The following is a 25,026-nucleotide window of genomic DNA, read 5'->3' as shown; positions in this document are numbered from 1 at the left end:
AACACCGAGGATATAGCTAGAACACCGAGAATATAGCTAGAACACTGAGGATATAGCTATAACACTGAGGATACAGCTAGAACACTGTGGATACAGCTAGAACACTGAGGATACAGCTAGAACACTGAGGATACAGCTAGAACACTGAGGATACAGCTAGAACACTGAGAATACATCTAGAACAATGAGGATACATCTAGATCACTGAGGATATAGCTAGAACACTGAGGTTACAGCTGGCATACTGAGGATATAGCTAGACCACTGAGGATACATCTAGAACACTGAGGATACGTATTGAACACTCAGGATATAGCTAGTACACTGAGGATACAGCTAGAACACTGAGGATACAGCTAGAACACTGAGGATACAGCTGGAACACTGGGGATACAGCTAGAACACTGAGGATACAGCTGGAACACTGAGGATCCAGCTAGAACACTGAGGATACAGCTAGAACACTGAGGATACATCTAGAACACTGAGGATATAGCTACAGCACTGAGGATATAGCTAGAACACTGAGGATACAGCTAGAACACTGAGGATATAGCTAGAACATTGAGGATATAGCTAGAACACTGATGATATATCTAGACCACTGAGGATATAGCTAGATCACTGAGGATATAGATAGAACACTGAGGATATAGCTAGAACACTGAGGATACATCTAGAACAATGAGGATACATCTAGATCACTGAGGATATAGCTAGAACACTGAGGTTACAGCTGGAATACTGAGGATATAGCTAGACCACTGAGGATATAGCTAGAACACTGAGGATACATCTAGAACACTGAGGATACGTATTGAACACTCAGGATATAGCTAGTACACTGAGGATACAGCTAGAACACTGAGGATACAGCTAGAACACTGAGGATACAGCTAGAACACTGAGGATACATCTAGAACACTGAGGATATAGCTACAACACTGAGGATATAGCTAGAACACTGAGGATACCGCTGGAATACTGAGGATACAGCTAGAACACTGAGGATACCGCTAGAACACTGAGGATACATCTATAACACTGAGGATACAGCTAGACCACTGAGGATAAATCTAGAACACGGAGGATACAGCTAGAACACCGAAGATGAATCTAGAACACAGAGGATACAGCTAGAACACCGAGGATATAGCTAGAACACCGAGGATACATCTAGAACACCGAGGATACAGCTGAAACACCGAGGATATAGCTAGAACACCGAGAATATAGCTAGAACACTGAGGATATAGCTATAACACTGAGGATACAGCTAGAACACTGTGGATACAGCTAGAACACTGAGGATACAGCTAGAACACTGAGGATACAGCTAGAACACTGAGGATACAGCTAGAACACTGAGAATACATCTAGAACAATGAGGATACATCTAGATCACTGAGGATATAGCTAGAACACTGAGGTTACAGCTGGCATACTGAGGATATAGCTAGACCACTGAGGATACATCTAGAACACTGAGGATACGTATTGAACACTCAGGATATAGCTAGTACACTGAGGATACAGCTAGAACACTGAGGATACAGCTAGAACACTGTGGATACAGCTAGAACACTGAGGATACAGCTAGAACACTGAGGATACATCTAGAACAATGAGGATATAGCTAGATCACTGAGGATATAGATAGAACACTGAGGATATAGCTAGAACACTGAGGATACATCTAGAACAATGAGGATACATCTAGATCACTGAGGATATAGCTAGAACACTGAGGTTACAGCTGGAATACTGAGGATATAGCTAGACCACTGAGGATATAGCTAGAACACTGAGGATACATCTAGAACACTGAGGATACGTATTGAACACTCAGGATATAGCTAGTACACTGAGGATACAGCTAGAACACTGAGGATACAGCTAGAACACTGAGGATACAGCTAGAACACTGAGGATACATCTAGAACACTGAGGATATAGCTACAACACTGAGGATATAGCTAGAACACTGAGGATACCGCTGGAATACTGAGGATACAGCTAGAACACTGAGGATACCGCTAGAACACTGAGGATACATCTATAACACTGAGGATACAGCTAGACCACTGAGGATAAATCTAGAACACGGAGGATACAGCTAGAACACCGAAGATGAATCTAGAACACAGAGGATACAGCTAGAACACCGAGGATATAGCTAGAACACCGAGGATACATCTAGAACACCGAGGATACAGCTGAAACACCGAGGATATAGCTAGAACACCGAGAATATAGCTAGAACACTGAGGATATAGCTATAACACTGAGGATACAGCTAGAACACTGTGGATACAGCTAGAACACTGAGGATACAGCTAGAACACTGAGGATACAGCTAGAACACTGAGGATACAGCTAGAACACTGAGAATACATCTAGAACAATGAGGATACATCTAGATCACTGAGGATATAGCTAGAACACTGAGGTTACAGCTGGAATACTGAGGATATAGCTAGACCACTGAGGATACATCTAGAACACTGAGGATACGTATTGAACACTCAGGATATAGCTAGTACACTGAGGATACAGCTAGAACACTGAGGATACAGCTAGAACACTGTGGATACAGCTAGAACACTGAGGATACAGCTAGAACACTGAGGATACATCTAGAACAATGAGGATACATCTAGATCACTGAGGATATAGCTAGAACACTGAGGATACAGCTAGAACACTGAGGATACAGCTAGAACACTGAGGATACAGCTAGAACACTGAGGATACATCTAGAACAATGAGGATACATCTAGATCACTGAGGATATAGCTAGAACACTGAGGTTACAGCTGGAATACTGAGGATATAGCTAGACCACTGAGGATATAGCTAGAACACTGAGGATACATCTAGAACACTGAGGATACGTATTGAACACTCAGGATATAGCTAGTACACTGAGGATACAGCTAGAACACTGAGGATACAGCTAGAACACTGTGGATACAGCTAGAACACTGAGGATACATCTAGAACACTGAGGATATAGCTACAACACTGACGATATAGCTAGAACACTGAGGATATAGCTAGACCACTGAGGATATAGCTAGACCACTGAGGAGCTAGACCACTGAGGATACAGCTAGAACACTGAGGATGCATCTAGAACACTGAGGATACATCTAGAACACTGAGGATACATCTAGAACACTGAGGATATAGCTAGAACACTGAGGATATAGCTAGAACATGAAGGATATAGCTATAACACTGAGGATACAGCTAGAACACTGAGGATATAGCTAGAACACTGAGGATATAGCTATAACACTGAGGATACAGCTGGAACACTGAGGATACATCTAGAACACTGAGGATATAGCTAGAATACTGAGGATACATCTAGAACACTGAGGATATAGCTAGAACACTGAGGATATAGCTATAACACTGAGGATATAGCTAGACCACTGAGGATATAGCTAGAACACTGAGGATACATCTAGAACACGGAGGATACATCTAGAACACTCAGGATATAGCTAGTACACTGAGGATATAGCCAGAACACTGAGGATATAGCTAGAAGAATGAGGATACAGCTAGAACACTGAGGATATAGCTAGAATACTGAGGATACATCTAGAACACTGAGGATACAGCTGGAACACTGAGGATACAGCTAGAACACTGAGGATACAGCTAGAACACTGAGGATACAGCTGGAATACTGAGGATACGGCTAGAACACTGAGGATATAGATAGAACACTGAGGATACATCTTGAACACTGAGGATATAGCTAGAAGAATGAGGACACAGCTAGAACACTAAGGATACAGCTAGAACACTGAGGATATAGCTAGAACACTGAGGATATAGCTAGAAGAATGAGGATACAGCTCGAACACTAAGGATACAGCTAGAACACTGAGGATACATCTAGAACACGGAGGATACAGCTGGAACACTGAGGATACAGCTAGAACACTGAGGATACAGCTAGAACACTGAGGATACAGCTGGAACACTGAGGATACAGCTGGAACACTGAGGATACATCTAGAACACTGAGGATATCGCTAGAATACTGAGGATACATCTGGGAACACTGAGGATACAGCTGTAACACTGAGGATACAGCTAGAACACTGAGGATATATCTTGAACACTCAGGATATAGCTAGTACACTGATGATATAGCTAGAACCTTGAGGATATAGCTAGAAGAATGAGGATACAGCTAGAACACTAAGGATACAGCTAGAACACTGAGGACATAGCTAGAACACTGAGGATATAGCTAGAACACTGAGGATATAGCAAGAACACTGAAGATATAGCTAGAACACTGAGGATACATCAAGAACACTGAGGACATAGCTAGAATACTGAGGATACAGATAGAACACTGAGGACATAGCTAGAACATTGAGGATATTGCTAGAACACTGAGGATACAGCTGGAACACTGAGGATACAGCTAGAACACTGAGGATACATCTAGAAAACTGAGGATATAGCTACAACACTGAGGATATAGCTAGAACACTGAGGATACAGCTAGAACACTGAGGATATAGCTAGAACACTGAGGATATAGCTAGACCACTGAGGATACAGATAGAACACTGAGGATACAGATAGAACACTGAGGATATAGCTAGAACACTGAGGATACATCTAGATCACTGAGGATATAGCTAGAACACTGAGGTTACAGCTGGAATACTGAGGATATAGCTAGACCACTGCGGATATAGCTAGAACACTGAGGATACGTATTGAACACTCAGGATATAGCTAGTACACTGAGGATACAGCTAGAACACTGAGGATACAGCTAGAACACTGAGGATACAGCTAGAACACTGAGGATACATCTAGAACACTGAGGATATAGCTACAACACTGGGGATATAGCTAGAACACTGAGGATATAGCTAGACCACTGAGGATATAGCTAGACCACTGAGGAGCTAGACCACTGAGGATACAGCTAGAACACTGAGGATGCATCTAGAACACTGAGGATACATCTAGAACACTGAGGATACATCTAGAACACTGAGGATATAGCTAGAACACTGAGGATATAGCTAGAACATGAAGGATATAGCTATAACACTGAGGATACAGCTAGAACACTGAGGATATAGCTAGAACACTGAGGATATAGCTATAACACTGAGGATATAGCTAGACCACTGAGGATATAGCTAGAACACTGAGGATACATCTAGAACACTGAGGATACATATTGAACACTCAGGATATAGCTAGTACACTGAGGATATAGCCAGAACCATGAGGATATAGCTAGAAGAATGAGGATACAGCTAGAACACTAAGGATAGATCTAGAACACTGAATAAAGGGAGAGGTTGTAATTTGAATTTAGTGAGAGGTTGTAATCTGAATAAAGGGACAGGTTGTAATCTGAATATAGTGAGAGGTTGTAATCTGAATAAAGGAGAGGTTGTAACCTGAATGAAGGGAGAGGTTGTAATCTGAATAAAGGAGAGGTTGTAACCTGAATAAAGGAGAGGTTGTAATCTGAATAAAGGGAGAGGTTGTAATCTGAATAAAGGGAGAGGTTGTAATATGAATGTAGTGAGAGGTTGTAATCTGAATAAAGGAGAGGTTGTATTCTGAATGAAGGGAGAGGTTGTAATCTGAATAAAGGGAGAGGTTGTAATCTGAATATAGTGAGAGGTTGTAATCTGAATGAAGGGAGAGGTTGTAATCTGAATAAAGGGAGAGGTTGTAATCTGAATAAAGGAGAGGTTGTAACCTGAATGAAGGGAGAGGTTGTAATCTGAATAAAGGGAGAGGTTGTAATCTGAATAAAGGAGAGGTTGTAACCTGAATGAAGGGAGAGGTTGTAATCTGAATAAAGGGAGAGGTTGTAATCTGAATATAGTGAGAGGTTGTAATCTGAATAAAGGAGAGGTTGTAACCTGAATAAAGGAGAGGTTGTATTCTGAATACAGGGAGAGGTTGTAATATGAATGTAGTGAGAGGTTGTAATCTGAATAAAGGAGAGGTTGTATTCTGAATACAGGGAGAGGTTGTAATCTGAATAAAGGGAAAAAGGCAAATTCTTGAACATGGGGTGAGACAGTCTTACTGATCTGCTAGAGAACCAGCTTGGATTTAAATATAATGTTTGTATGACTGAAGCGTTTAGTGAGAGGTCTAATGCTTTAATATTTAATCACTTCTGCCCTCCGAATTCATTATATAAATAGGCCGGTTTAATTTAGTCTGGCTTGCCGTTCAAAATAAAGTGGAATCTTTTTTGCTCATAAAATGTTAAAAACAAGTCGTTAGGTGAAGGAAGGCCATAAGCAAATAGGTAACCTGGAACCTGACCAAAGAGTTAAGAAGGGGGATTTTTTCCACAAATAGTCAGGTATTTTCACAAATAGTCAGCTATTTTCACAAATAGTCAGGTATTTCCACAAATAGTCAGGTATTTTCCTTTCCATGGTAGCAAGATCTTGTCTATTTTTGGTAACTTTCTATTAAAATGTATTGTAGTGAGATCTATCTTTCTTTCGGGAAAGTGTGTACACACACACACACACACACACACACACGCACACACACATACACACACACACAATTTGCGCAAACAGACATAACATTTAAATTGACTCTACAAACACAATTATCATACGCTGCTATTACTCTGTTTATCATATATCCTGTTGCCTAGTCACCTTCCTCATATACATATCTACCTCCATCACTCTAGTATCCCTGTCCCCTTACCCCTATACATATCTACCTCCCTGTCCCCTTCCCCCTATACATATCTACCTCCATCACTCCAGTATCCCTGTCCCCTTCCCTCTATACATATCTACCTCCATCACTCCAGTATCCCTGTCCCCTTCCCTCTATATATATCTACCTCCATCACTCCAGTATCCCTGTCCCCTTAGCCCTATACATATCTACCTCCATCACTCCAGTATTCCTGTCCCCTTCCCTCTATACATATCTACCTCCATCACTCCAGTATCCCTGTCCGCTTCCCTCTATATATATCTACCTCCATCACTCCAGTATCCCTGTACCCTTAGCCCTATACATATCTACCTCCATCACTCCAGTATCCCTGTACATTGTTAATATGGTGCTGGAACTGATCCTGTATATTGTATTATGTTGTGGTCCACACATCTCTACCTTCCACACATCTCTACTTTCCACACATCTCTACTTTCCACACATCTCTACCTTCCACACATCTCTACCTTCCACACATCTCTACTTTCCCCACATCTATCCCTTCCACACATCTCTACCTTCCACACATCTCTACCTTCCTCACATCTCTACCATCCTCACATCTCTACCATCCTCACATCTCTACCTTCCACACATCTCTACCTTCCACACATCTCTACCATCCTCACATCTCTACCTTCCACACATCTCTATCTTCCACACATCTCTACCATCCTCACATCTCTACCTTCCACACATCTCTATCTTCCACACATCTCTACCATCCTCACAGCTCTACCTTCCACACATCTCTACCTTCCACACATCTCTACTTTCCACACATCTCTACCTTCCACACATCTCTACTTTCCCCACATCTATCCCTTCCACACATCTCTACCTTCCACACATCTCTACCTTCCACACATCTCTAACCTCCTCACATCTCTCCCTTCCGCACATCTCTACCTTCCTCACATCTCTACCTTCCTCATATCTCTCCCTTCCACACATCTCTACCTTCCACACATTTCTACCTTCCTCACATCTCTACCTTCCACACATCTCTACCTTCCACACATCTCTACCCTCCTCACATCTCTCCCTTCCGCACATCTCTACCTTCCTCACATCTCTACCTTCCTCACATCTCTCCCTTCCACACATCTCTCCCTTCCACACATCCCTACCTTCCACACATCCCTACCTTCCACACATCTATACGTTCCACACACCTCTACCTTCCTCTAATCATTCCCTTACACACATCTCTACCTTCCAGACATCTCTACCTTCCACACATCTCTACCTTCCACACATCTCTACCTTCCACACATCTCTCCCTTCCACACATCTCTACCTTCCACACATCTCTACCATCCTCACATCTCTCCCTTCCTCACATCTCTCCCTTCCACACATCTCTACCTTCCACACATCTCTCCCTTCCACACATCTCTACCTTCCAGACATCTCTCCCTTCCACACATATCTAACTTCCACACACCTCTCCCTTCCACACATCTCTACCTTCCACACATCTCTATCTTCCACACATCTCTACCATCCTCACATCTCTCCCTTCCACACATCTCTACCTTCCACACATCTCTCCCTTCCACACATCTCTACCTTCCACACATCTCTAACCTCCTCACATCTCTCCCTTCCGCACATCTCTACCTTCCTCACATCTCTACCTTCCTCATATCTCTCCCTTCCACACATCTCTACCTTCCACACATTTCTACCTTCCTCACATCTCTACCTTCCACACATCTCTACCTTCCACACATCTCTACCCTCCTCACATCTCTCCCTTCCGCACATCTCTACCTTCCTCACATCTCTACCTTCCTCACATCTCTCCCTTCCACACATCTCTCCCTTCCACACATCCCTACCTTCCACACATCCCTACCTTCCACACATCTATACGTTCCACACACCTCTACCTTCCTCTAATCATTCCCTTACACACATCTCTACCTTCCAGACATCTCTACCTTCCACACATCTCTACCTTCCACACATCTCTACCTTCCACACATCTCTCCCTTCCACACATCTCTACCTTCCACACATCTCTACCATCCTCACATCTCTCCCTTCCTCACATCTCTCCCTTCCACACATCTCTACCTTCCACACATCTCTCCCTTCCACACATCTCTACCTTCCAGACATCTCTCCCTTCCACACATATCTAACTTCCACACACCTCTCCCTTCCACACATCTCTACCTTCCACACATCTCTATCTTCCACACATCTCTACCATCCTCACATCTCTCCCTTCCACACATCTCTACCTTCCACACATCTCTCCCTTCCACACATCTCTACTTTCCACACATCTCTCCCTTCCACACATCTATACATTCCACACACCTCTACCTTCCTCTAATCATTCCCTTACACACATCTCTACCTTCCACACATCTCTACCTTCCAGACATCTCTCCCTTCCACACATCCCTACCTTCCACACATCTATACATTCCACACACCTCTACCTTCCTCTAATCATTCCCTTACACACATCTCTACCTTCCACACATCTCTACCTTCCAGACATCTCTCCCTTCCCCACATCCCTACCTTCCACACATCTATACATTCCACACACCTCTACCTTCCTCTAATCATTCCCTTACACACATCTCTACCTTCCACACATCTCTCCCTTCCACACATCTCTACTTTCCACACATCTCTACCTTCCACACATCTCTACCTTCCACACATCTCTACCCTCCTCACATCTCTCCCTTCCGCACATCTCTACCTTCCTCACATCTCTACCTTCCTCATATCTCTCCCTTCCACACATCTCTACCTTCCACACATCTCTACCTTCCAGACATCTGTACCTTCCTCACATCTCTCGCGTCCACACATCTCTACCTTCCACACATCTCTACCTTCCTCACATCTCTACCTTCCTCACATCTCTACCTTCCTCACATCTCTCCCTTCCACACATCTCTCCCTTCCACACATCTCTACCTTCCACACATCTCTCTTCCACACATCTCTACCTTCCACACATCTCTACCTTCCACACATCTCTACCTTCCAGACATCTCTCCCTTCCACACGTCTCTACCTTCCACACATCTCTCCCTTCCACACATCTATACGTTCCACACACCTCTACCTTCCTCTAATCATTCCCTTACACACATCTCTACCTTCCAGACATCTCTACCTTCCACACATCTCTACCTTCCACACATCTCTACCTTCCTCACATCTCTCCCTTCCACACATCTCTACCTTCCACACATCTCTACCTTCCTCCAATCTCTCCCTTCCACACATTGTCCAGGTCCCAGATCCTAGATCTGTCTTCCCATTGTCCTGGTCCCAGATCTGTCTTCCCATTGTCCTGGTCCCAGATCTTTCTTTCCATTGTCCTGGTCCTAGATCTGTCTCCCTATTGTCCTGGTCCCAGATCTGTCTTCCCATTGTCCCTGTCCCAGATCTGTCTTCCCATTGTCCAGGTCCCAGATCTGTCTTCCCATTGTCCAAGTCCCAGATCTGTCTTCCCATTGTCCTGGTCCCAGATCTGTCTCCCTATTGTCCTGGTCCCAGATCTGTTTTCCCATTGTCCTGGTCCTATATCTGTCTTCCCATTGTCCTGGTCCCAGATCTGTCTTCCCAATGTCCTGGTCTCAGATCTGTCTTCCCTTTGTCCAGGTCCCAGATCTGTCTCCCTATTGTCCTGGTCCCAGATCTGTCTTCCCATTGTCCTGGTCCCAGATCTGTCTTCCCATTGTCCAGGTCCCAGATCTGTTTTCCCATTGTCCTGGTCCCAGTTCTGTCTTCCCATTGTCCTGGTCCCAGATCTGTCTTCCCATTGTCCTCGTCCCAGATCTGTCTCCCTATTGTCCTGGTCCCAGATCTGTCTTCCCATTGTCCTGGTCCCAGATCTGTCTTCCCATTGTCCAGGTCCCAGATCTGTTTTCCCATTGGCCTTGTCCCAGTTCTGTCTTCCCATTGTCCGTATGGCTAGAGGCTATCTCCTCTCATACTGCTGGATCACAGTAGGACATCTTAAGGCAACGGAATAAGAAAACAAGCCTGTTTGCTTCCGTTTCATTCCCAGTGAACACGACCCTGACGTGGGTTTATGAAAGGGCTCTGATCGCTGGTAAGAAAAAAACTGACCTCAGATATCCATTTGTTTTGATGTTGGAAGAAGAAACTGACTGATGAGCTGAACAGACCAACAGAGACCACACACACACACGCACACACGCGCGCACGCGCACACACACACACACACACACACACACACACACACACACACACACACACACACACACACACATACACACACACACACACACACACACACACAATGAGAGAGCACGAGAGAGGAAGAGAGAGAGAGACCATCAGGTCCTTGAAGATTTGTAAATTAGAAGCTAAACTCAAATCAAATCAAATGTATTTATAAAGCCCTTCTTACATCAGCTGATATCTCAAAGTGCTGTACAGAAACCCAGCCTAAAACTCCAAACAGAAAGCAATGCAGGTGTAGAAGCACGGTGGCTAGTAAAAACTCCCTTGCAAGGCAGGAACCTAGGAAGAAACCTAGAGAGGAACCAGGCTCTGAGGGGTGGCCAGTCCTCTTCTGGCTGTGCTGGAAACACTGCTCAGTATCAGAACGGATGTTTCTGTGTTCAGATACATCTACATGACAGCTAGAATAGAGGACTACAGGATATTACATATGATCTAAACTTCTCCAAAAACAGAACAAAATCAACACTGCATGTATGAGTGCAACTGTCAATAGTGTCCAGCAACAGTTAGTTCCTGTGTATGTGTGTACCTGTGAATAGTGTCCCCCTGTCAGTTCCTGTGTATGTGTGCACCTGTGAACAGTGTCCCCCTGTCAGTTCCTGTGTATGTATGTACCTGTGAATAGTGTCCCCCTGCCAGTTCCTGTGTATGTGTGTACCTGTGAATAGTGTCCCCCTGTCAGTTCCTGTGTATGTGTGTACCTGTGAATAGTGTCCCCCAGTCAGTTTGCTCCTTTGTGTGTACCTGTGAATAGAGTCCTCCAGTCTCTTCCCCTGCTCTTCGTCTTTCTCCAGCTGTTGTCTTCGTCCATCGTCTTCGTCGTTAGTTCCAGGGGTCGTGCCTTGTAGGAGCCAGCGCTCTCTCATGGCTTTAGACTGAAGGTGAGAGACAAGAGGGAGAATATATTAAAAGCATATAACATAATAATAATAACAAAGATTTCTCATGGTTTAAGACTGGACACAAGAGACAGGTGAGGAGAATCATTCAGAGGATCCATCCAACCAAACTGTGTTATAAAGCAGTCTCCATTAGAGAAGTCAAGACATTAAAAGGCTCAAATATCCCAGAGAAGGGGAGAATGGGGAGGGGGGTTGAGAGACTTGGGAGAGAGGAGAGAAGGGGAGAATGGGGAGGGGAGTTGAGAGACTTGGGAGAGAGGAGAGAAGGGGAGAATGGGGAGGGGGGTTGAGAGACTTGGGAGAGAGGAGAGAAGGGGAGAATGGGGAGGGGAGTTGAGAGACTTGGGAGAGAGGAGAGAAGGGGAGAATGGGGAGGGGGGTTGAGAGACTTGGGAGAGAGGAGAGAAGGGGAGAATGGGGAGGGGAGTTGAGAGACTTGGGAGAGAGGAGAGAAGGGGGGAATGGGGAGGGGAGTTGAGAGACTTGGGAGAGAGGAGAGAAGGGGAGAATGGGGAGGGGAGTTGAGAGACTTGGGAGAGAGGAGAGAAGGGGAGAATGGGGAGGGGAGTTGAGAGACTTGGGAGAGAGGAGAGAAGGGGAGAATGGGGAGGGGAGTTGAGAGACTTGGGAGAGAGGAGAGAAAGGGAGAATGTGGAGGGGAGTTGAGAGACTGTTTTAAGACCTCCAAAAGCACTTGTTTGACCATTGCTTCCTTTCCCACAAAGCTCCCACAGAGCACGACAGTAAAGCTGGAAACTATTTCACAAGCTGGTGTGAGTCATACATACATACATACATACTTACATACATACATACATACATTCTGGGACTCTACAGATTGAGAGGATGGGGTCACCAGTGTATTCACCATGGACACACAGAGACACGCAGAGACATGCGGAGACACCCGGAGACGCACAGAGACGCACAGAGACACACAGAGAGACACACAGAGACACACAGAGACACAGACACAGAGACACAGAAACACACAGAGACACACAGAGAGACACACAGAGACGCACAGAGACACACAGAGAGACACACAGAGAGACACACAGAGACACACAGAGACACACAGAGAGACACACAGAGACACACAGAGACACACAGAGACACACAGAGTACAACCCTAAATCCGTAAACATGGGCAGCCACATAGACATTATTCTGACCAACTTGCTCTCCAAATACACCTCCACTGTTTTCAATCAGGATCTCAGCGATCACTGCCTCATTGCCTGTATCCGCTATGGGCCCGTGGTCAAACGACCACACTTCATCACTGTCAAACGCTCCCTAAAACACTTCTGCGAGCAGGCATTTCTAATCGACCTGGACCGAGTATCCTGGAAGGATATTGATCTCATCCCGTCAGAAGAGGATGCCTGGTCATTCTTTTAAAGTTATTTCGTCACCATCCTAGATAAGCATGCTCCATTCAAAAAATGCAGAACCAAGAACAGATATAGGCCTTGGTTCACTCCAGACCTGACTGCCCTCGACCAGCACAAAAACATCCTGTGGCGGACTGCATTAGCATCGAATAGCCCCCGTGATATGCAACTTTTCAGGGAAGTAAGGAACCAAAACACAGTCAGTTTCTAAAAGCCTTTGCTTTCCTAACAGAAATCATCATCTCTAACTCCAAAAAGGTCTGGGACACTAAAGTCCATGGAGAATAAGAGCACCTCCTCCCAGCTGCCCACTGCACTGAGGCTAGGAAACACTGTCACCACCGATAAATCCACGATAATCAAGAATTTCAATAAGCATTTCTCAATGGCTGGCTATGCTTTCCTCCTGGCTACCCCAACCCCGGTCAACAGCTCTGCACACCCCACAGCTACTTGCCCAAGCCTCCCCAGCTTCTCCTTCACCCAAATCCAGATAGCAGATGTTCTGAAAGAGCTGCAAAACCTGGACCAGTACAAATCAGCTGGGCTAGACAATCTGGACCATCTTTTTCTAAAAATATCCGCCGCCATTGTTGCAACCCCTATTCAACCTCTCTTTCGTATCGTACGAGATCCCTAAAGATTGGAAAGCTGCCGCAGTCATCCCCCTCTTCAAAGAGGGTGACACCCTAGACACAAACTGTTACAGGCCTATATCCATCCTGCCCTGCCTATCTAAAGTCTTCAAAAGCCAAGTTAATCAACAGATCACTGACCATTTCGAATCCAACCGTACCTTCTCCGCTGTGCAATCTGGCTTCCTAGCCGGTCACGGGTGCACCTCAGCCACGCCCAAGGTACTAAACGATAACATAACCTCCATCAATAAAAGACAGTACTGTGCAGCCGTCTTCATCGACCTGGCCAAGGCTTTCGACTCTGTCAATCACCGTATTCTTATCAGCAGACTAGCCTTGGTTTCTCTAATGACTGCCTCGCCTGGTTCACCAACTACTTTGCAGACAGAGTTTAGTGTGTCAAATCGGAGGACCTGTTGTCCGGAACTCTGGCAGTCTCTATGGGGGTTCCACAGGGTTCAATTCTCGGGCCAACTCTTTTCTCTGTATATATAAATGATGTCGCTCTTGCTGTGGGCCATTCCCGGATTCACCTCTACGCAGACGACACCATTCTGTATACTTCCCTTCCTTGGACACTAACTAATCTCCAAATGAGCTTCAATGCCATACAACACTCCTTAAGTGGCCTTCAAATGCTCTTAAACGCTAGTAAAACCAAATTCATGCTTTTCAACTGTTCGTTGCCCGCACCTGCCCGCCCGACTAGCATCACCACCCTGGACGGTTCTGACCTAGATTATGTGGACAACTATAAATACCGAAGTGTCTGGCTAGACTGTAAACTCTCCTTCCAGACTCATATCAAACATCTCCAATCCAAAATCAAATCTAGAGTCGTCTTTCTATTTCGCAAAACAAAGCCTCCTTCACTCACGTCGCAAAACTTACCCTAGTAAAACTGACTATCCTACCGATCCTCGACTTCGGCGATGTCATCTACAAAATAGCTTCCAATACTCTACTCAGCAAACTGGATGCAGTCTTATCACAGTGCCATCAGTTTTGTCACCAAAGCCCCATATACCACCCACCACTGCGACCTGAATGCTCTAGTTGGCTGGCCCTCGCTACACATTCGTCACCAGACCCACTGGCTCCAGGTCATCTATAAGTCTATGCTAGGTAAAGCTCTGCCTTATCTCAGCTCACTAGTCACCATAGCAACACCCACCCGTAGCACTCGTTCCAGCAGGTGTATCTCACTGGTCATCCCCAAAGCCAACACCTCATTTGGTCGCCTTTCCTTACAGTTCTCTGCTGCCAGTGACTGGAACGAATTGCAAAAATCGCTGAAGTTGGAGACTTTTTTCCCCCTCAACATCTTTAAACATCAACTATTTGAGCAGCTAACTGATCGCTGCAGCTGTACATAGTCCATCTGTAAATAGCCCTCCCAAACTACCTACCTCATCCCCATACTGTTTTTATTTTATTTACTTTTCTGCTCTTTTGCACACCAGTATCTCTACTTGAACATCATCATCTGATCATTTATCACTCCAGTGTTCATCTGCTAAATTGTAATTAGTCGCTCCTATGGCCTATTTATTGCCTACCTCCTCGTGCCTTTTGCACACACTGTATATAGACTTTCTTTTTTCTGTTTTCTGTTTCACTGACTTGTTTATTGTGTTACTCCATGTGTAACTCTGAGTTGTTGTTTGTGTCGAACTGCTTTGCTTTATCTTGGCCAGGTCGCAGTTGTAAATGAGAACTCAACTGGCCTACCTGGTTAAATAAAAAAACAAAACAAAAACCTCTGTGACCATCAGTGAGATTAGTGGGGGGAGGGGGGACATTATGAGCCCAGATTGACTGATTGCCCCCATCACATATTAATGTGTTTGCTTGTTGACTGTTTGGCATCAACATGATTTCTGGTCTACAGATGGAGACAAATGGATCAAATCACTCACTCACTTAATTTCATTAATTACGTAAACTCATTGAAGTCCAAATAAGAGCGAGGTTGAGAGGAGCTAAGCAGGCTGGTTTATCCCCGGAGAAACTCTTCTTTGTGTAAATCTCTCTCTCTGTGTTTATTCTGTCTCGCCCACAGAGCTGATGTTGTTATAGTCGAGGGTTTATGACACTGTCTACATCTCAGAGGGTTTGTCAACAGACAAACATTTTCTCTGGAGAACAGAGGGAACAAAGACTCTCTTCAAGTGCAGCTGAATTTGATTATGTGAGAAGTAATTGCCATTAAATGTTGGCCACTTTTGCAAAAGGGTAATTTACGATCTCCTGCACAGCAACCAACCACTGGGCATCTGATAAAACAAGCTCAGTCCCGAATGGCAACCTATTCTCTATAGTGCACTATTGTTGACCAGGGCCCTCAGGGCTCTGGCTGAAAGTAACGAACTATCGACACTAGTAAATAGGGAACCATTTGGGACTCATTCACAGTCAGCTCTAAATGTGTGAAGTGTTAAAAGGACAGGAATGAGAGAAACTCCTCTGGGTTCTGACTGGCCCTCTATCTGTGGGAAATCTGTGTTCTGACTGCCTCTATCTGTGGGAAATCTGTGTTCTGACTGACCCTATCTGTGGGAAATCTGCATTCTGACTGTCTCTATCTGTGGGAAATCTGTGTTCTGACTGCCTCTATTTGTGGGAAATCTGTGTTCTGACTGCCTCTATCTGTGGGAAATCTGTGTTCTGACTGCCTCTCTATCTGTGGGAAATCTGTGTTCTGACTGCCTCTATCTGTGGGAAATCTGTGTTCTGACTGCCTCTATCTGTGGGAAATCTGTGTTCTGACTGCCTCTATCTGTGGGAAATCTGTGTTCTGACTGCCTCTCTATCTGTGGGAAATCTGTGTTCTGACTGCCTCTATCTGTGGGAAATCTGTGTTCTGACTGCCTCTATCTGTGGGAAATCTGTGTTCTGACTGCCTCTGTCTGTGGGAAATCTGTGTTCTGACTGCCTCTCTATCTGTGGGAAATCTGTGGTCTGACTGCCCATCTATCTGTGCAAAATCTGTGGTCTGACTGCCCCTCTATCTGTGCGAAATCTGTGGTCTGACTGCCCCTCTATCTGTGAGAAATCTGTGGTCTGACTGCCTCTATCTGTGGGAAATCTATGCGCTCTGACTGCCTCTCTATCTGTGGGAAATCTGCGCTCTGACTGCCTCTTCCTGTGGGAAATCTGTGTTCTGACTGCCCCTTTATCTGTTGGAAATCTGTGTTCTGGCTGCCTCTTCCTGTGGGAAAGCTGCGTTCTGACTGCCCCTCTATCTGTGGGAAATCTATGTTCTGACTGCCCCTCTATCTGTGGGAAATCTGTGTTCTGACTGCCCCTCTATCTGTGGGAAAGCTGAGTTTTGACTGCCCCTCTATCTGTGGGAAATCTGTGTTCTGACTGCCTCTATCTGTTGGAAATCTGTGTTCTGACTGCCCCTCTATCTGTGGGAAATCTGTGTTCTGACTGCCTCTCTATCTGTGGGAAATCTGCGTTCTGACTGCCTCTATTAATAGGAAAGCTGCGTTCTGACTGCCCCTCTATCTGTGGGAAATCTATGTTCTGACTGCCTCTTTATCTGTGGGAAATCTGTGTTCTGACTGCCTCTCTATCTGTGGGAAATCTGTGTTCTGGTCAAATGCCATACAGGGCCTTCAGAAGATATTCACACCTCTTGCCTTTTTCCACATTTTGTTGTGTTACAGAATAAATTTAGATGTTTTGTCACTGGCCTACACACAATACCCCATAATGGGGCAGGTATCCTAGTGGGGCAGCAGGTAGCCTAGTGGTTAGAGCAGTGGACTAGTATCCGAAAGGTTGCAAGATTGAATCCCCAAGGTGAAAATCTGTTGTTCTGCCCCTGAACAAGGCAGTTATCCCACTGTTCCTAGGCCGTCATTGTTAATAAGAATGTGTTCTTAACTGACTTGCCTGGTTAAATAAAATAATACCTCACAATGTCAAAGGGGAATTATGTTTTTAGACATTTTTACAAATTAATCAAAAATGTCTGTAGTCAATAAGTATTCAACCCTTTAGTTATGGCAAGCCTAAATTTGCTTAACAAGTCACATAATAAGTTGCATGGACTCACCCTGTGTGTAATAATAGTGTTTAACATGATTTTTTAACAACTACTTAATTTCTGTACATACAGTCAAGATCCCTCAGTCAATCAGTGAATTTCAATCAGAAATTCAACCACAAAGACCAATGCCTCGTTAAGAAGGGCACCTATTGGTAGATGGGTAAACATAAAATTATGACATTGAATATCTCTTCAAGCATGGTGAAGTTATTATTTAGGCTTTGGATGGTCTATCAATACACCCAGTCACTACAAAGATACAGGCGTCCTTCCTAACTCAGTTGCCGGAGAGGAAGGAAACCGCTCAATAGTAATTTTAAAACAGTTACAGTGTTGAATGGCTGTGATAGGAGAATACTGATAAAATGAAAGAAGGAACAGAATAAATATTTTCCAAAACATGCATCCTGTTTGCAATAAGGCATGAAAGTAAAAATGCAAAAAATGCAGCAAATAAATTAACTTCATGTCCTGAACACATTTTTGGGGCATATCCAACACAACACATCACTGAGTACCACTCTCCATATTTTCAAGCATGGTGGTTGCTACATCATGTTATGGGTATGCTTGTCATCGGCAAGGATTAGGGAGTTTGTTAGGATAAAATAAACAACATTTCCAACAGACACTGGGAGACAAATTCACCTTTCAGCAGGAAAATAATCTTAAACACCGGAGTTGCTTACAATGAATGTTCTTGGTCTAGTTACAGTTTGGGCTCAAAAATCAATGGCAAGACTTGAAAACAGATGTCCAGCACTGATAAACAACCAACTTCACAGAGCTTGAAGCATTTTAAAAAGAATAATGTGCAAATATTTTACAATCCAGGTGTGGAATGCTCTTAGAGCTTAGAGGTCCTCTTACCCAGGAAGACTCACAGCTGTAATCACTGCCAAAGGTGATTCTAACATCTATTGACTCAGGGGTGTGAATAAGTATGTAAATTTAATGTTTATGTATTTCATTTTCAATAAATTTGCAAATATTTCTAAAAACATGTTCTCACTTTATCGTCATGGGGTTTGTAGTTGAGAAAAACTATTAAATCAATATTGAATTCAGGTTGTAAGAATGTGAAATAAGTCCAGGGTAAGAACTTTCAGAAGGCTCAGTAAATGTCAGCATGCTTGAAGTCCGGCCTGGTTGTAGTTTGCTGAGAACAAGCAGTACAGTTCTATTGGCTAATCCTGGTCCATTGTTAGATTTCTCTCATAATAGCAGAACATACAGTAGGTGACATATATGTTTTACACGCACGCACAGACACACACACACACACACACACGCACGCACGCACGCACGCACGCACGCACGCACGCACAGACACACACACACGCACACACGCACGCACGCACGCACGCACAGACACACGCACGCACGCACGCACAGACACACACACACACACACACACACAATACTCAAATTAAATCTGTCAGTCTGCACATTGACCTCATAGTCATTGTATCATTTGAAATCCAAAGTGCTGGAGTACAGAGTCAAAACAACAAAAACGTAGTCACTGAGTTTACCTTGAGATGTTGAAGCTGCAGCACCAGATCGTCCAGCTGTCTCCTTTTGTCCTCTATTTCTGACTGTCTTTTCCTTTTCTCCTGTAAAATAACACAACACTTGATGACCAAAAGATCCTGGTTAAATCCCTATGTAGTGTTCTGACTTCCAGGCACCACAGGGCTGTGGTCAAAAGTTAAAGTTTCAACTTTTACTAGTCGTATGTACAGGATGCACATGGTATACAGCGTTCAACGAAGGGTGTGTGTATTATAGAGGGTGGTCGTGGAGTGTGTGTGTGTTGTAGAGGGTGTGTGTGTGTTGTAGAGGGTGTGTGCGTGTTGTAGAGGGTGTGTGTGTGTTGTAGAGGGTGTGTGTGTGCGTGTTGTAGAGGGTGTGTGTGTGCGTGTTGTAGAGGGTGTGTGTGTGTTGTAGAGGGTGTGTGTGTGCGTGTTGTAGAGGGTGTGTGTGTGTTGTAGAGGGTGTGTGTGTGCGTGTTGTAGAGGGTGTGTGTGTCCGTGTTGTAGAGGGTGTGTGTGTGTTGTAGAGGGTGTGTGTGTGCGTGTTGTAGAGGGTGTGTGTGTTGTAGAGGGTGTGTGTGTGCGTGTTGTAGAGGGTGTGTGTGTGTGTGTGTGTGTGTGTGTGTGTGTGTGTGTGTGTGTGTGTGTGTGTGTGTGCGTGTTGTAGAGGGTGTGTGTGTGTGTGTGTGTGTTGTAGAGGGTGGTCGTGGAGAGAGAATTAAGCATCAGATGAAGGGTAATTTTAACTTCAATCAGAACAGAGACAAGATGGAGGACAGCCATGGTCTGTTACTTCACTAGATGGATTCTCTGACTAATAGATCTGGTCCAGAAAAACAGTGCTGTAGACTTGACACCCGGTTCCCTTAGAGCACAGACAGTATGATGTCAGGGTCTGTGAATGTACATTTCTCAGCATTAGAGGATTCCATGTGATTCCAGTTGTCAGAACTAAATGTCTGTTTAGCTCATGTATTGTAGCGATTGTGAATGGACATGTGTTCAGCCCACCGCCTGATTGTCAGATGTTCCTTATAATGTTGGGTATGGAGAGATAGTGTGTGTATGCTTGTGTGTGTGTGAGAGAGAGTTGAAGGACAGCTCCTAGACAGCTCCTAGACAGCTCCTAGACAACTCCTAGACAGCTCCTAGACAGCTCATAGACAACTCATAGACAGCTCCTAGACAACTCATAGACAGCTCCTAGACAACTCCTAGACAACTCCTAGACATCTCCTAGACAACTCCTGGACAGCTCCTAGACAACTCCTAGACAGCTCCTAGAAAGCTCCTTGACAACTCCTAGACAGCTCCTGGACAACTCATAGACAACTCATAGACAGCTCCTAGACAGCTCATAGACAACTCCTAGACAGCTCCTAGACAACTCTCCTCTGGAAGGTACCATATTGAGGTCTCTTACCCACACACTGCACCACACACACACACACACACACACACACACACACACACACACACACACACACACACACACATATGCAAACACAGATTTTGATGATGAAGTGACACAGCTAGTACAGACAGCCCTCAACATCTTCCATGTGTGTAGAGCTGCCTGGACTCTTATTGTGTGTGTGTGTGTGTGTGTGTGTGTGTCTGTTGTGTGTGGTGTGTGTGTGTGTGTGTGTATGTGTGTTTGTGTGGACTCCAGCAGCCCTGTGGACCTTCCAAACTCCCCTTGCTCTCTGGCTAGTGATTCAAAGTGTTGAATTATACTTCCTGTCCTGACTAACCCCTCCCCCACAGTTTCCTGTCCTGACTAACCCCTCCCCCACAGTTTCCTGTCCTGACTAACCCCTCCCCCACAGTTCAATGTCCTGACTAACCCCTCCCCCACAGCTCAATGTCCTGACTAACCCCTCCCCCACAGTTCAATGTCCTGAATAACCCCTCCCCACAGTTCAATGTCCTGACTAACCCCTCCCCCACAGTTCAATGTCCTGACTAACCCCTTCCCCACAGTTCAATGTCCTGAATAACCCATCCCCACAGTTCAATGTCCTGACTAACCCCTCCCCACAGTTCAATGTCCTGACTAACCCCTCCCCACAGTTCAATGTCCTGACTAACCCCTCCCCACAGTTCAATGTCCTGACTAACCCCTCCCCACAGTTCAATGTCCTGACTAACCCCTCCCCACAGTATTAACCACACGGTACTAACCACACGGTGTTAACCACATGGACCTCTATACGGACCTCTTTGCAACAAGGACCTCTTTACAACAGACCTCTTTACAACATACCTCTTTATACAACAGACCTCTTTACAACATAACCTCTTTACAACATAACCTCTTTACAACTAACCCCTTTACAACAGGACCTCTTTACAACATAACCTCTTTACAACATAACCTCTTTACAACAGACCTCTTTACAACATAACCTCTTTACAACAGACCTCTTTACAACAGACCTCTTTACAACAGGACCTCTTTACAACAGGACCTCTTTACAACAGGACCTCTTTACAACATAACCTCTTTACAACATAACCTCTCTACAACATAACCTCTTTACAACAGACCTATCTACAACAGACCTCTTTACAAAAGGACCTCTTTACAACAGACCTCTTTACAAAAGGACCTCTTTACAAAAGGACCTCTTTACAACAGGACCTCTTTACAACAGGGCTTCATTGTTTGGGTCTCTGTTTCTTGGTCTCAACACACATCACAGCCCTGATCTCTCACTCTAATTAACTCATTGCATTTATCTGCTGCCCCAGTGGGCCCACTACACTACTTCTCATCAATGTCTGCTAACCACACCACTCTGCCCTGCTGCCCTGGGACACATGATCACATGATCTAGCCCAGGGAGGGCCACTCTGATGGGGGTGGGGGCTACAAAATATCGGAACTCATGCAATTCTACACATGTTGCCACAGGGTGGAGAGAAATGCAGTTTTTTAAATATAATATCTGAGTGAGAGTGATAAATAAAATCAATGGGGGGCCCCTAGTAATTGGACCGTGATTACTACAGGTTTAGATAGCCGGCCATCTCACCAATCTAAAACATCTTAGCTGACATGGCTAATTGAGCGTCTATCAGCGTCTGACACAACAAGAGGAAAACGGCTGATGCAGAACCACATTTCTGAATAGCACCTTGTGTTTTCTACTATTCTAACTCTGAACCGTAAGTAGAACCGTAAGTAGAGGCCCCGACTGAGTCCCCCCATCATTTTTTACATTATTTTTTATCTGCGATCCTACAAAGGGCAACAGTAAAACATGTCAGAAGCTACTAGTACCAGGATGTAGAATGGGACAATAACCTAACAACTTCAACGACTAATTTCTCTGAACTATGGGGGGAAAAAACATCACCAAATTCACTAAGAATGCATTACAAGCATTTCACTACACTCGCAATAACAGCTGCTAACCATGTGTATGTGACCAATGACATTTGATTTGATTTGAAGAAACTAGTGGTCAGAACCTAGTAGTCATAGGTTGTAGGATGGGACATTAACCTACAGCTTCAACAACGAATTTCTCTGAACCCCCCCCAGAAAACATCACCAAATTCACAGAGAATATATTGCATAGAATGAAGAAACAGTAATCCGAGGCGCAGCTCCATACTACTGGTCAGACATAGAGAACTGATACTGTATGTAGGGTGTGGGGGGTCTGGGGGGTCCGGGGGGTGTGGGGGGTCTGGGGGGTCGGGGGGGTGTGGGGGGTCTGGGGGGTCGGGGGGGTGTGGGGGTCTGTGGGGTCCGGGGGGTGTGGGGGGTCAGGGGGGTATGGGGGTGTGGGGGGTCTGGGGGGTCGGGGGGGTGTGGGGGGTCTGGGGGGTCGGGGGGGTGTGGGGGGTCTGGGGGGTCAGGGGGGTGTGGGGGTCTGTGGGGTCCGGGGGGTGTGGGGTCCGGGGGGTGTGGGGGGTCAGGGGGGTATGGGGGGTCGGGGGGTCGGGGGGGTGTGGGGGGTCTGGGGGGTCGGGGGGGTGTGGGGGTCTGTGGGGTCCGGGGGGTCTGGGGGGGTCGGGGGGGTCTGGGGGGTCCGGGGAGTGTGGGGGGTCTGTGGGGTCCGGGGGGTATGGGGGGTCTGTGGGGTCCGGGGGGTATGGGGGGTCCGGGTAGTGTGGGGGGTCCGTGGGGTGTATAACTCATTGTTAGACAAAATGTTGTCCAAGTCGGATGTTAGGTACTATTGATATTGAATTAAAAAAACAACACAATACTGTAAATAAAGTAATAGCACAGTATTTATTCCATTGTATACTTTTGTATTTTTTTCATATTGGCCAGTCACTAATTGGATGCATAATTGGATGCATTAGTTAAAACTTCTTAGGGCTGAAATCCCGTTAACGGGATCGATATGACAACAGCCAGTGAAAGTGTAGGGCGCCAAATTCAAAACAACAGAAATCTCATAATTAAAATTCCTCAAACATACAAGTACACATCAATTTACAGAAAAACTCATAATAAATGTTGATGAAAATACAAGTGCAATAACCTGAGAACGGCACTCAAAAAACAAATAAATACATCCGCCATGTTGGAGTCAACATAAATCAGAAATAACATTATAAATATTCCCTTACCTTTGATGATCTTCATCAGAATGCACTCCCAGGAATCCAAGTTCCACAATAAATGTTTGATTTGTTCGATAAAGTTCATAATTTATGTCCAAATAGCTTCTTTTGTTAGGGCGTTTAGTACACAAATCCAAACGCGCGTGCAGGACCAGCTGAACGTCGGGCGAAAAAGTTCAAAAAGTTATATCACAGTTCGTAGAAACTGAGTATAGAATCAATCTTTAGGATGTTTTTATCATAAATCTTCAATAACGTTCCAACCGGAGAATTCTTACGTCTATTAGCAACTGGGACTGAGGAGCAGGCAATTTACTCTGGGCACCTATTTCATCCAAGCTACTCAATACTGCCCCCAGCCATAAGAAGTTAATGGTTTCCTGTACGACTGTACTGCTGCTGTCTGAGTCATGAGAAGGGAGCAGGTATTTTCCTAGAGACATTATTGAATTGGTTTTTGGTTAAGTCGGTTGGAGCTTGGCGCTTCAGTACCCTGTGTTTTAGTGCTCAGCTCTAAACCTCAGTCAGAAGCAAACCTGGGTTCAAACACTACTTCAAATATTTAAAATAGTTTCAGCATGTACTTTAGCCTGCCTGAAGTGCCAGGTGGACGGGGGCTCACACGTTTTGGAAGTTTCCTATTGGTTCCATTGCAACATACAACCTCAATGAAGCCAATGTAAAGTATTACCAATGATGTCCAATAGTATGTGAACCCAGGTTTGCATTGCAGTGCTATGGAAGTCTCTAGAGCTGTTACAGGCTGGATGATCGGCCAGCTGCACTCTGCGGCTTTATCACATGGTCCAATCAGCAGAGAGCTCCTTTCCCTCTATACCTCTAATTAACTGGCCTGAGGGGGAGGAGGGTGGATGTGTGTGTGTG

At 45.0% G+C, this 25,026-nt stretch overlaps 1 protein-coding gene across 1 annotated transcript in view; it reads right to left on the bottom strand.

Annotated features, from left to right (window-relative positions):
- The window catches only part of LOC110523082 (A-kinase anchor protein 2), a 184,813-nt gene that overhangs the window by 145,540 nt on the left and 14,247 nt on the right, over nt 1-25,026 (bottom strand). The window contains exons 2-3 of the mRNA XM_090233569.1: nt 19,555-19,635; nt 11,767-11,897 (exon numbers count right to left, since the gene is read on the bottom strand). Of these exons, the coding sequence (XP_090089695.1) occupies nt 11,767-11,897; nt 19,555-19,635 (212 nt within the window). The remainder of the gene's footprint in view (nt 1-11,766; nt 11,898-19,554; nt 19,636-25,026) is intronic.

This window comes from Oncorhynchus mykiss, chromosome 5, assembly GCF_057628025.1.
Source record: "Oncorhynchus mykiss isolate SJ-2025 chromosome 5, ASM5762802v1, whole genome shotgun sequence".
Classification (NCBI taxonomy): Eukaryota; Metazoa; Chordata; class Actinopteri; order Salmoniformes; family Salmonidae; genus Oncorhynchus; species Oncorhynchus mykiss.
Note: the sequence above shows the minus strand (reverse complement) of the source record. Positions and strands in the feature narration are given on the sequence as shown.